Source organism: Mobula birostris, chromosome 4 (genome assembly GCF_030028105.1).
Source record: "Mobula birostris isolate sMobBir1 chromosome 4, sMobBir1.hap1, whole genome shotgun sequence".
Classification (NCBI taxonomy): domain Eukaryota; kingdom Metazoa; phylum Chordata; class Chondrichthyes; order Myliobatiformes; family Myliobatidae; genus Mobula; species Mobula birostris.
Genome location: NC_092373.1, coordinates 153,649,335 through 153,662,197, shown reverse-complemented (window position 1 = coordinate 153,662,197; position 12,863 = coordinate 153,649,335). Strand labels below are relative to the sequence as shown.

Here is a 12,863-nt window from a genome sequence, read left to right as displayed (position 1 = left end):
ACTTTCTTCTGTGCAGAAAAGGCATAATTTACATTAGACAATAAGGCTAACAGGATTTCTTTAAGACTGGGAGGAAACCCATGCAATCATGGTGAGAACATGCAAACTCTGCACAAACAGCACCCCAGATCAGGATTGAAACTGCACACTGGAGCTGTAATGTAATGAATATAATGATTATCTTTACTGTCAAATAAAGCAGCAAATGTTTTTATTAATAACCCAAGAACAGTGGATTGATGCCAGCTATGTGGTTGCAAGAACACGTGGCAATGGATGATACATTTTGAAATCCTCACTGATCTGGTGTACTTGGATAGTAAATGGTTGTGCCAGTTGGCATTGGCTTCCCTCTGCTTATAATTTCTCTTTTGTGATTTATGAGTGAACACTGGATATTCAGTGATAGCAACAGTACAATACAGTAACATAAGAAATTCTGCAGATGCTGGAAACACAAAGCAAGATGCACAAAATGCTACAGGAACTCAGCAGGTCAGGCAGCAACCATGGAAATGAACAAGCAGTTGACATTTCAGGCCAAGACCTTTCTTCAGGACTAAAAATGAAGGGGAAGATGCCAGAATAGAAAGGGAGGAGGAGGGGCTCAAAGGAGAGGTGATAGGCAGGTGGGAAGAGTAAAATGCTGTATGTAGTTTAGTGCTTCCATTGTTTTCAGTGATGAATTTGGTATAGATTAATTATAGGAGCAGACTTGCTGTTGAAATGAGTGCTTAACATATAGCTCGCAAAACAAACAAATACTAACTGGATATAAAATGTCTGTCATTGTTAGTGCAGGAACAAAAGTCTCACTGAAATACATTTATTTCCCTTGATCTTTTATGAAGATGTAAAGCCTATAGTTTCACATTTCTTATAAGGTACAAGAATATTTCTTATAAGATACAATACTTAGAATTGTTATTTTTTAAATTGTCTTTTTAAAAGATAATCAATATTAACAATTTTAACCATTTTTTCTATAATGCTCCATTTAAATGACTTATTCTTTTATAAACAGTAATCGGCTGGACTCATCCTTTTATTTTCTTAAAAAAACTATAATTCATTAATCAATGATAATCTCTGCTCAGAATACCATGGTAACTAAAAAAAAAATAATGTTCTATTGTTTTATCAGGTCAGAAGCAAAAATATATACACTTCAAGTTTTCATCATCAAAGGCAATTACTTTAGCACAGGGCCAAGAAGAAAACTTGAGAAAAATGACAGGCACAAAAACTTTTAAACTGATAGATGAGAGAAACTGACCATCAAGTTCTCAGAATATAATCCATCAGTAAACATATATTATAACATGAACACTGCATGAAATTATTTTCAAAAGAGTTCATTATGTGAAACAGGCTGCATTGGATATTCCCATTTGTGTCTGGCTTACCATTTTCAGTTTTTGATTAGTCATTTTAAGCTGCTGAGCTAGTTGTTGAAAGTGAGCCAACTGCTCCTGAAATAGAAATACCAAAAGTTATGCTCTTGCATGTGCTTGTCAGAAGAAAAAAAAATTATTCATTTGTTAATAAGTACTTAAAATTAATGTTTTTAGACTTTAATTTTTTTAAATGAAGAATCTCTTTCTGCACGTTTCATCAGAAATAAAAAAATAATTTAACTCTTATGAAATATCAAAACGTTAAGGATATCGTACAGTCTCTTGTTGTTGGCCGAAGACATGATTCTCTGCTGCTGTGATGCGATCATGGTACATCTGCTGCATTTGGTCTAATTCTTGTGAAACGGATTGATGTAACTCCAAGGCTAGCTCTTTTTCCTAAAATACAAGAGAAGTCTGTGATGAAAGTGATTTTTTTTATTACAAGTGTATCTAGAATGGCAATCATGTCCTGTACAGTCACTTTATCTAATATGCATCATTCAGATCCAATCTTATATCACAACCCTTTAGCTAACTTGTTAATTTCACTGCTGATCATTTACACACAGCTATGTTGTGATTTTTGAAAATGAGCTCTAACTCCATACACTCTTCAAAAAAGGTAATATAAGCTACCAAAAGTTATAAAATATGAACAAATAGTTTGATGTGGAGAAGCACAAAGAGTACAATATAAATTCTGACAATATTAATCTCATTTGCTGTTTTCAGTTTCTAATTAGATACAAGTGAATGGTTGTGTTTTGCTACATAACAGTGACAATACTAAGGCTAGCTAGGGACAAGTCAGTGAGGCCAGCATCAGTGGTGGAAAAATTACTAGAGGGGATTCTAAGGGACAAGGTATGGATTGATATGGGATTGTCAGCCTGGCTTTGTGCGTGGGACATCATGTCCCACAAATAAGATTTGAATTTTTGTTTTTTGAAGAAAGATAGAGGATTGATGAAGGCAGAGCAGTAGATGCTGCCTACATGGCTTTCAGTAGGGCACTGGATAAGATGAGGCATGGTAGATGAATCCAGAAAATTAGATCACCGAGGTCCAGGGTGAACTAACCAAATGGATACAAAACTGGCTTGGTAGAAGCTGGTAGAGGACAGTAGTGTGTGGTTGTTTTTCAGATTGGAAACCTGTGACAAGTGGTGTGCCACAAGGATCAGTGCCTAATGTCTTCTTCACCATCCTACCTAACTGTAAAACTACTTTCAGGAAACATATACATGTATTCCTTAGATTCCTCTGTGTCACTCCATGGAAGCCCTCAAATTATTGTAAAAATGCAACTTTTTAAAATCAGAGTTCTGTGTGGCCATTTAGATTAGATTAGATTAGATTTCAACCTAATGGTATGATTACTTAATTAGTCTTCATGGCAGTAACTCTAGTTTCCAGGAGATTATACCTGAAGGCTACATTACACACTTTTGTCAGATTAACTTATCAAAATTATCATGATTTTTTGAAAAATTAAGTAATCTGCCACATTGTTGATCATTGCTTACCTTATTGGCAAGCTGTAACTGTTTCCTCAGACTTTGCACCACTTCTCCTTCTGTAAAGTCAACATCACCAATGCCTGCACCAGCAGGTAGAGATTCTAACTGTTTTTCAATGGTCTCCTGTAATTCTGCATGCAGTCTAGAGCAAAGACAATTAAATGGGCAAATTATAAGGTATTGCAGTCTTAATTATTTCTTTAAATCTGAAATGTTTTTCATTAGTCAATTTGTTAGCAAGACTGAATTTAGAAAAAATAATTAAAGGGCTCTGTTCAGCCACTCACTACAATAATGTACTGAAAGATTCGGGTAAAATGAAGTCATTGAAAACGAAATAATTGAACAGTCCTAAATTCAGCCTACAATTTACATTGAGTCAGTGGACAAGTGGCTCAACAGAGAATGAGAAAATGGTATCAGCCTTTGAACAAAGTCAAAATATGAACAATGCTATTAAGTACATTTGCAAACATCAGCAGCATGATTGAGATGTCCTTAACATAGATCCTGACACTTTGTCAAAACTGACAACTCCAATCAAAATATGTTTAATGGCAGAATGATGGCTGACTGCATGCCAGCACTTCCAAGGAACCAAATGGGGACTAAGCTGCGGTGTTCAGTATTTGAAGAAAAGAACGGCAAATGAAAACAAAAGACCTGCTAGCCCAGGTTTGTTGAAATCTGTGCCCTGGGGTTGAAAGTATTACACTTTGTCTACCCTTGAAAAAGAAGCAAATCTGTAACACCAAGGAAATTTTACAATACCTTTAAAAAAGTTTTTTGTTTTAATCTGCTCTAATTCAGATTATAGTCATTTTACTTTGCAATAATTCTAAGCTGAAAAGCAGTATAATCTCACCTTTCATTTTCTTTTACGACAACTTCAAGCTTTAATTTCATCTCATTCATATGAATCTAATGTTAAAATTTAAAAGAAAATTCATTGCTGGAAAGTGGATGCATAAATTTTAAGGCATTAAATAACTTTTAAAGCAAAGGTGCAGATTACCTGGTGACAATTCAACTGCTGATTCATTTGTTGCAACTGTTTATCATATTCTGCTATAAGAGGTGCCAAAAGGCTATCAGAGAAAAAGGAATAAAATAAAATTAGATTAAGAAGTATGCTTAAAAACTAACAAATTCAAATGATACAAATCATGAAGCTTTAACAGCTGTTTTATTAAATGGAGATTATGAGAAATGTACTGAATTATTAGCAGTTATCAAATCTTTAATACAACTTTCACCCCCTTCATTTAAAAGCTATGTTCTCCTTATATGTATATCTTTTCTGCATCATGAACAACTCCTGAACAGGTTTTGACAGCTAAGCACTGGAAATGATCATATTATTCAATTAACTTTAGAGAGTACCTAGAACTTCACATTTTTAATTCTGTGATCATTTCGGGCTAATGATGCAACCACCTCAATCACTCAATATTTATCATTAATAAATCTAATTTTTAATATTTAAAAATATCCAAATATTTTAAAAATACACGCAATAAACTGCAGTTTAATGAAAATGCTTGCAATACAACAAAATCATATGCAGATAAATAAAATGAACTTAACCAACAGAATTTAGCGAAGTGAACTTTACCATTTGTCCACGAGCCAAGGTGCTGGAGGATCATGCTCTTCTAATTGGCTGACCTAATTCAACAAAGAAAATACTACTAATATGTAACCTAATCAAAGCTTGTATAGCGAGACTTCCACAGAGGACTCAACAAGTCCCCGAATTTATCTAGAGCATAATTGAAAACTATTTCCTACTGAAAATGTGGATTTAAACTCATCGATACAGCATATAAAATACAACCTCTTTTTTCGCACTAAATTCAAACCAACCATCAACAACCCATTTACATTAATCCAAAACTAATCTCAAAGTCACAGGGAGAATGAGCAAATTTCATACAAAAAGCACCAAAGTTCAGGGTTGAACCCAAGTTGTTGGAGCTGTGAAATAGCATTTCTAACTGTGCTTAAGCTAAGCCTTAGTTTGCTGATTTCACAAATACTGAGTTCTGAAGGTTGAATACAACGCACTTGAACCTATAACTTGCAAATTGAACGATGAGATGAATCTTCTAAAGCCATTACAGATAAAGAGATTTAACATTCTGTCAGACTGTATGATTCAGCTATAACAAAAAAAATGGAAAATATAATAATGAAAGAAACTATACCTCATTAATAGCAGAACTGGGCAGCTGCATTGCTTGGTACTGAGCTAGCACAGCATTTAACCGCTGCACTGCAAGAGACAAAATTTGAACACAAAACATTAAAAATACCTTATTTTCTAATGTTCTGAAAAAAAAGCATCTTCCTTTTGAAAACCAGAGAAAATGCTAAATACAGGCCATAGTTACAAATCAATATGGATTTTTTTCCTTTAAACATTGTGAAAATAATTGGTCGTCTAGAGGTAGAAAAGACATTTCAGTCTGTGAAGATGGGAAATAGAAGCTAGGAAATTTAACTACAAGTTCCGATTAATTGGGCTATTGGTTAATCAGGGCAAATGTTTATTTGGAACAACTTTCAAAGATCAAAACATATCAAGGAAATTTCCGAATTTGTTTACTTGGGACACTCTGCTGCTTAATTGGGGCAGGAAACTTGCTGAACAGGTTCTAACTCGTGCCAGTTGCATAGTCTTGTGTGGCTGTTAGACACGACACCGTGCTTCCGGCAAAAATATTTAACTAGCATCATCGCGGGTGTTTGTGCTCAAAAAGCATGATTTTTGTCACTGATAGTTGTCGAGAAATAAGCACAAGACAATTCCGAATAGTTTTGCGGTTTCAATCATTCAGTTTAGCTTCACTCTTTTTAAACCTTTTTAACTATTCAGCTAATAGACTCTTCAGCCATTTGAGGCAGCCACTTAATTGGGCCAAAATGTACTGATCCTGATGAGTTCCAATTAACTGGAAAAAACTGTATATACTAATATATCCAACAGCAAATTCAGAAAAAAAACTTAATCGCCTACAGAGATGCAAATATGGAATGCTGCCATAGGAGTAGGTACGTAAGAAATAGGAGCAGGAGTAGGCCATCTGGCCCATTGAGCCTGCTCCGCCATTCAAAAGGATCATGGTTGATCTGACCATGGACTCATCTCCACCTACCTGCCTCTTCCCTATAACTTTCAATTCCCCTACTATGCAAAATCTACCCAAATTTGTCCTAAGATTATTTACTGAGGTAGCCTCCACTGCTTCATTGGGCAGAGAATTCCACAGATTCACCACTGTTTGGGAAAAGCAGTTTCTCCTCATCTCTGTACTCAGAACAGCCTAAGTACATTCAAGAGGAGCAAAGATAAGAACATGAGAAAGGAATAAAAGGGTTGGTGGAGAGATGGGACGAAGAATCAGATGGATCATAAACACTAACAAAGTTTTGTTGAATCAAATGGCTTTCTTCTGTGCAGTTTTATAGAACACAACAACTTTTGTTGTCAATTACAATACTCATCTATCAGTATCCATTTACCATCTTCAACCGCAGCAATTTCATAGTCACACTAGCTTTGTTTCAGCAATATTCTCTGGGTGAGAGAAGAAGCAAAGCCTGTGCTCCTCATGTTTAAGTCTGTATGAGCAGCAAGAAATTATAAATCAATTTACATAATCTGCACTCAGATTTCTTCATGAACTTAATATGCACCACCCACTGGTTCATCTTATCCATCAGAGAGGTATGCCTATGAAAATAATTTATAGGAAACTTCCAAGTAATTACAAAAGCTGCCAAGAATATCTCTGGACAGCAATTTTGTTTATAAATCCATCTTCTTGAACTGTTTCAATCCTTCAGGTGAAGCTACTCCTACAATACTATCAAATAGGAAGTTCCAAGATAGTAGTCTAATTAGGACAGAACATGATATTTCCAAACAAATCTGCTGTGTGACTTGAGGGAACTTTTATTGTGATGCTCTTACTCTTCTGCAGCCCTGATCCTCACTGTTAGAAACTGTATGCTTGAGAGATGTCTGAGAAGTCCAGGCAAGTAAGAGCTATACTTTTTCCAGACGGACACACTGGAAAAATTGATTAAAATTTATCAATTAAGACATACTAATTAAATGAACTGCATTGTCCTGGATGGCATTGAGCTTCTTGAATGCTTTTACAGCTACACTCATCCAGATAATTAAAAAGCATACTATCCTGCTCCTGACTCATGCCTTGTAGGTGATAGAAAGATTGTGGTCTCAGAAGATAATCATCCAGTGATGTTCACAACACCCTTGAGTGAAAGGTATGGATATCGCTCTCTACACAATATTTACACGCAGCTTAGAGCAGGATGACATAACAAATAAGAGTATGCTAAAGCTGCTATACAGTCGACCCTCCGTATCTGCGGGGGTTTGGTTCTGGGACCCCCCGTGGATACCAAGTCCCACGGATGCTCAAGCCCCGTATATAAGATGGCGTAGTATTTGCATATAAACTACACACATCCTCCTGTATACTTTAAATCATCTCCAGATTACTTATAATACCTAATACAATGTAAATGCTTTGTAAATAGTTGTTATACCATATTGTTTAGGGAATAATGACAAGAAAAAAGTCTGTACACGTTCAGTACAGACGCAACCATCGTAGCTCTTCCGCAAACCCCGAGCAGCGAGAGTGGCGAGAAACGAAAATAGCGTTCAGCGTTTGTTTTGCAGCGAGCCGTTATAGAGGCAGCATGCACCCCGAGCAGCAAGAGTGGCGAAAAGCGAAAATAGCATTCAGTGTTTGTTTTGCTCTGAGCAAAACAAGCACTCAGCATCAAGCTGCCATAGCTCTGAACTGCGTGAGATTTTTGCTACGATTGACAGTGCTACAATGATTGCAGAAAAGTATGACTTTAATTTTGAAAGGGCACGTAAGTTTAGGGCAGGTTTTCCGGATGTTTTGAGTGCTTACAAAGAACTGTATGATAGAAAAATGCATGAACCTTCCAGTGTGCTTGCTGTCTTCCTGATTCTGGTAAGTGAAACAACACTGTACATGCATTATTTCTACTTTATATAGGCTGTGTATTTATCATATCATTCCTGCTTTTACTATATGTTAGTGTTATTTTAAGTTTTGTGTGTTATTTGGTATGATTTGGTAGGTTACTTTTTGGGTCTGGGAATGCTCAAAAAATTTTCCCATATAAATTAATGGTAATTGCTTCTTTGCTTTACGCCATTTCAGCTTACGTAAGGTTTCATTGGAATGCTCTACTTTCGGATAGCGGGGGAAACATGTACAATGGAAATGCTATGTAAATAGTTGTTACACTGTATTGTTTAGGGAATAATTAGAAAGAGAGAGAACTTCCTGGTTTTTTTTGATCCCAATCCGCGGTTGGTTGAATCCACGGATACGGAGGGCCGACTGTACATTCTAACAGCATTGTGCAACATGACTTGAAATTCTGCTGCATTATTAGAGACTTAAAACAGATAAATGGGCTGCAATTTATTACAAGCCTTTACATAGTTATTCATCAGATAAAAGGTAATAAATCATCAGATAAAAGGTAATAAATATTACATTTTACCTGATGAATGACTACATAAACATTACCTGAAGTAAGTATTAAACTATTGTTCTGAATACCATTTACCTTGATCTCTCAGAAAGTCTACTTCAGGAGTATTCATGTTCTTGAGTTTGTATATTTCAAAAAAAAATACAACCGGGGATGCCTCCAACTAAGAGCTGAAAAAGATATCAAATTCTACATAGAAAATAATAGTAAGCTGTAAGTTAACCTCATTTTCAAAAAGCATCAAACAAAAGCAAGGTAGTCATGCCAGAGAATGCCAGTAGTCAGTTATATTCCCACCAATTTATATGTCCATTCATATTTATTCAATTTTCCTTTTTAAAACAATTATTAATTCTGCATCCATTACCTTATCAGTAACTCATCCCAAATCATAACCACTCATTTGACACACACACAAAAAAAAACTCACCTGTGAAGCTATAAACCTTGTACGTGTCTTCTGGTTATGAAGTTTCAACAATAAGAAACACTTCTTCCCGAGTCCAGCTTCTACATTCAGTTATATTTGACTATGACACTATAAAAATTAGTTTCAAAGGGGAAAAAAAATCAATCACATTTTATATGCTGTTGTCCTCATCAATTATTTCTTTTAAATCATTAGTTCAGTTGTGACTACACACTGTACTCGGTTTGAAAAATTAACATAGACTAAATACAGCAGCAACATCATTATGTGCTTAATGAGACATTTTTTTCCTTGTGTATTTTTCATTCCAATGGTCCACAGCTCCCCCCAATGGAAATGCAGTGCAATCAAAGTCTTCCAAATGTCAAACCTTAACAGAACCACTCATGGTTTATGTCACACACACACACACCCCACCCCACCCCACCATGGCAACAAGACTAACACACTTACAATAGGTTGAAGTTCAAAACTCCTGAGATTTTTTTAAAACTTGACTACATTTGGGAAGTGGGGTGGTGATACGTCTCTACCAAAGGAGGTATAAAGTGCTCCTTCCCTCTGCTAGCTAGCAGGTCACCTTGGACAAGGTCTAACACCAGCTAAGTCTCCCCCCTCCCCCCCCCCCCCCCCACTGATTAAGGTCACATGAAGCCATAGGAGCATGTGGTCCATATCACAAATGCTGGTTAAGCGACCACTGATGCCACGCAGACAATCTCCGAAGAGCACTGATAAAGGCTGGGAGTCACCCATCTCGTAAAGACACTGCCCAGAAGAAGACAATGGCAAACCACTTCTGTAGAAATTTTTGCCAAAAACTATCATGGTCCTGGAAAGAACGTGATCGCCTGCGTCATACAACATGGCACATAATGATAGAACATTCCTAAAGCTTATATCGATTGAAATGGAAGTACTATGAGCTGCTGGATAATAAACACCAAAAAGTTATGACTCTGTTAGATCAAATAACATGGGATAGAAAGGGGTTAGAGTTACAATGACAGAATTTTTGGAAGCAGGCTAAAGTGTAGGATCCCCAAAAGCTGGTAATTTGTGTTACTCTTAGTGCTACCTCTCAGTGAGTATAAAAACACTAAATAAAAGGCTGCCTGGAGAAAGCTTCAAGGACTAGTTCTGAAACAAAAGGAACTTGGGCAACCTGTGCAGTTTCTATCAGAAGAGAACTGAGGCTATTATCCTTGTGGGAAGTCCCTAATTACAACATGGCATTATGATCTCATGCCAACAATGGAGACCCAATTCGAACAAAAGGACAGAAGTGGAAGCATTTGGCAAGGAGAAAAAGGTGGCAATAATGATCAAAAATCATGTTTAGGCACAGAAAATTAAGTTTTAAATAGGAAATGAGAAAAGTGTCCGAGGAGAGAATAGAATCCTAACTTAGTACTTGTTTACAATCAAGGAGTGAAAAGAAGTTGTGGTTGTGGCTTTTAAGAAACAAATCATCATTATTTAAAGGGAGGGAAAGAGATTACTGAGGTACTAAATGAATACTTTGCTGTCAATATTTCACTAAATGTAGAGAAAGTGAGCAGATATTTGGTTAAAAGATTGCTGAAAAGGCTGGTAGTGCTCGGAATAGAAAGTCACCCTCTCCCACAGTTGCATGCTTACTAAGCTACTGAGAAAAGTAAAAATGGATATTACAGGAAGGTCAGTTGCAATTTTCAATCCTCTCCAGAATAGAAAAAAACCTTGAGTTGTTACTATTGCTCAGTCATCCAATTAAAAATGGTTGGCAACCTTAGATTATATAAATATTGGACAAAATTGTTATTTGGAAACATTGGATTAATGAATCCTGCTTGGATTTCTCAAAAACTGCATCCGATGAGCCTAATTGAGTTTTAACCGAGTCCCAATGAAAATGTATTAATCAAGGTGGTATGGTTGATGCTTGAATCGACTTAAATATTTGATAAAGGATCATGGATTTAAATTTTGCTTAAAAAAAAGTACATGATTTAAAGTAGCAGTGACAGAGGTGACAAAACAAATGGCAGACAAGGTGTGTAAATCAAAAACCAGAAAAAGGTGGAAACATGCCAGCAGGTCACGAAACATCTGTAGAAAGAGAGATGAAATTAACATTAATTCAGTTTCTTTTTCCCTCAGGCGCTATCTGACCCGAGTGCTTTTATCACTTCATTTTTTTTAAATTTCAGACTTCCAATATCTGCCATTTTTGATTTTTATTCTGGTGCTGGTTACTCATTCCTCACCAAACTAGAGGAAAAGTAGAGCAAGAATCTTTACAGTTAGACATCAAAACCATAGCTCTTTTCAAAGAATTAGAATTTATTTCATTTCTTACATCTCACAACATGAGGGAGCAAAAATACTTATGTCACGCTCTATCGTAATTTACAAGCAATAAGGAACGGAAATGTGGGGTCTAGGACTTGGCCACTTAACTACGATTTAAAATTATACAGATAGCCTAAAATTTGGAAATTTGTAGCCATATTCAGAGCTTAAAGAGTACTACAAATAGTCACTAAGAAAAAATACACAGAATCTGAGTCAACTTATCAAGGTAGATATTAATACAGGGGCAGTAATTGAGCACTGTCAAAGTGCGATTTAGCTTTTGTTCAATGAGGACAATACATGAAGTGGGCAGAACAAAACATTTCCAATACATCTAGTATTTCCTGATGAAACCTAACCACTTGTTTTTGTTGCTGTGGATTTTTGTTTTAAATGTCGCTATGACTCAAAGCAAACACTATGATGTACTACTTACTTCACACATCCAACCCAACCAATCAGCTTAGTGGTCTAAATGAAGCGATGACGGAGTGCTAGACACAGTAATTTAAGAAAAACATCATAGCAACTATTTGTACTTTCATTCACCCAGTAAGAGCCAAACATTATTATGTAACAGCAAGACAAACAAGTACCAACCAGATCTCAAAATATTTTATGTTTCAACATATTTTGAAGCAGAATCTTAAAAGGTTTCAATAATTAAGCTTTTACACTGGAAAATATTTTTGTCATGAAGACTAAAAATATTTTCAACATTTTATTCAAGGATACAGTGCAGAACAGGCCCTTCCAGCCTAATAAGCAGCACAGCTCAGCAACCCACCTATTGAACACTAGCCTCATCACAGGACAACTAATAATGACCTAGTAACTGGATAGTCTTTGGACTGTAGACAGGAATCTGAGCACTTAGTGGAAACCCATGCACACATGTGAAGAACGTACAAACTTCTTACAGAGGATATTACCATTGAGTGCTCTGAGCTGTTAACGACTTAATACTAAATGCTGCACTACCTTGGTGCCTCAACATATTACAGACATCCCACCCTGCAAAAACTCATTTCAGGGAAGTAACACCATCACCCCCGCCGCCCTTGCAGCCCCATATTCCCTCCCCCTCCCCGGTCAACCTCCAATGGTGTATGTATATAGGACATTTGATTCTGAAACTACACACCAATTTATCAGCAGTCTCAATGCTAATAGCTAAATGCTAATGCAAATAGCTTTTCTATTTCTTTTGCAAACTTTCCTTGTACTGTGATGTGGCTTGCTTGGCAGATTTGAGCACTTTGCCAGAAGTCTCAACCTCATAGCTGTCTGTGTCAATGAATTTGTTAATTTTGCAAGACATTAGATTCACTGTTACCATTGATAATAGCAAGGCATTGGTAAGGCCAAATTTGGAGTATTGTGTACAGTTCTGGTCACCAAATTATAGGAAAAATGTCAATAAAATTGAGAGAGTACAGAGGAGATTTACTAAAATGTTGCCTGGGTTTCATCTCCTAAGTTACAGAGAAAGGTTGAACAAGTTAGGTCTTTATTCTTTGGAGCGTAGAAGGTTGAGGGGGGACTTGATAGAGGTGTTTAAAATTATGAGGGGGATTGATAGAGTTGACGTGGATAGGCTTT

The 12,863-nt window shown here is 36.3% G+C and overlaps 1 protein-coding gene across 12 annotated transcripts in view; it reads right to left on the bottom strand.

The window, feature by feature from the left end:
• sclt1 (sodium channel and clathrin linker 1) overlaps nt 1-12,863 on the bottom strand; it is a 91,551-nt gene that overhangs the window by 74,585 nt on the left and 4,103 nt on the right. For 11 of the 12 annotated variants that reach the window (XM_072256255.1, XM_072256262.1, XM_072256260.1 and 8 more), the window contains 9 exons: nt 8,925-9,032; nt 8,570-8,683; nt 5,128-5,195; nt 4,536-4,588; nt 3,936-4,008; nt 3,786-3,841; nt 2,927-3,062; nt 1,674-1,796; nt 1,407-1,472 (listed from right to left, as the gene is read on the bottom strand). In XM_072256255.1, coding sequence (XP_072112356.1) covers nt 1,407-1,472; nt 1,674-1,796; nt 2,927-3,062; nt 3,786-3,841; nt 3,936-4,008; nt 4,536-4,588; nt 5,128-5,195; nt 8,570-8,606 — 612 coding nt within the window. In that variant the 5' untranslated portion in view covers nt 8,607-8,683; nt 8,925-9,032. The remainder of the gene's footprint in view (nt 1-1,406; nt 1,473-1,673; nt 1,797-2,926; nt 3,063-3,785; nt 3,842-3,935; nt 4,009-4,535; nt 4,589-5,127; nt 5,196-8,569; nt 8,684-8,924; nt 9,033-12,863) is intronic. The other variant, XM_072256253.1, reaches the window with a different exon arrangement.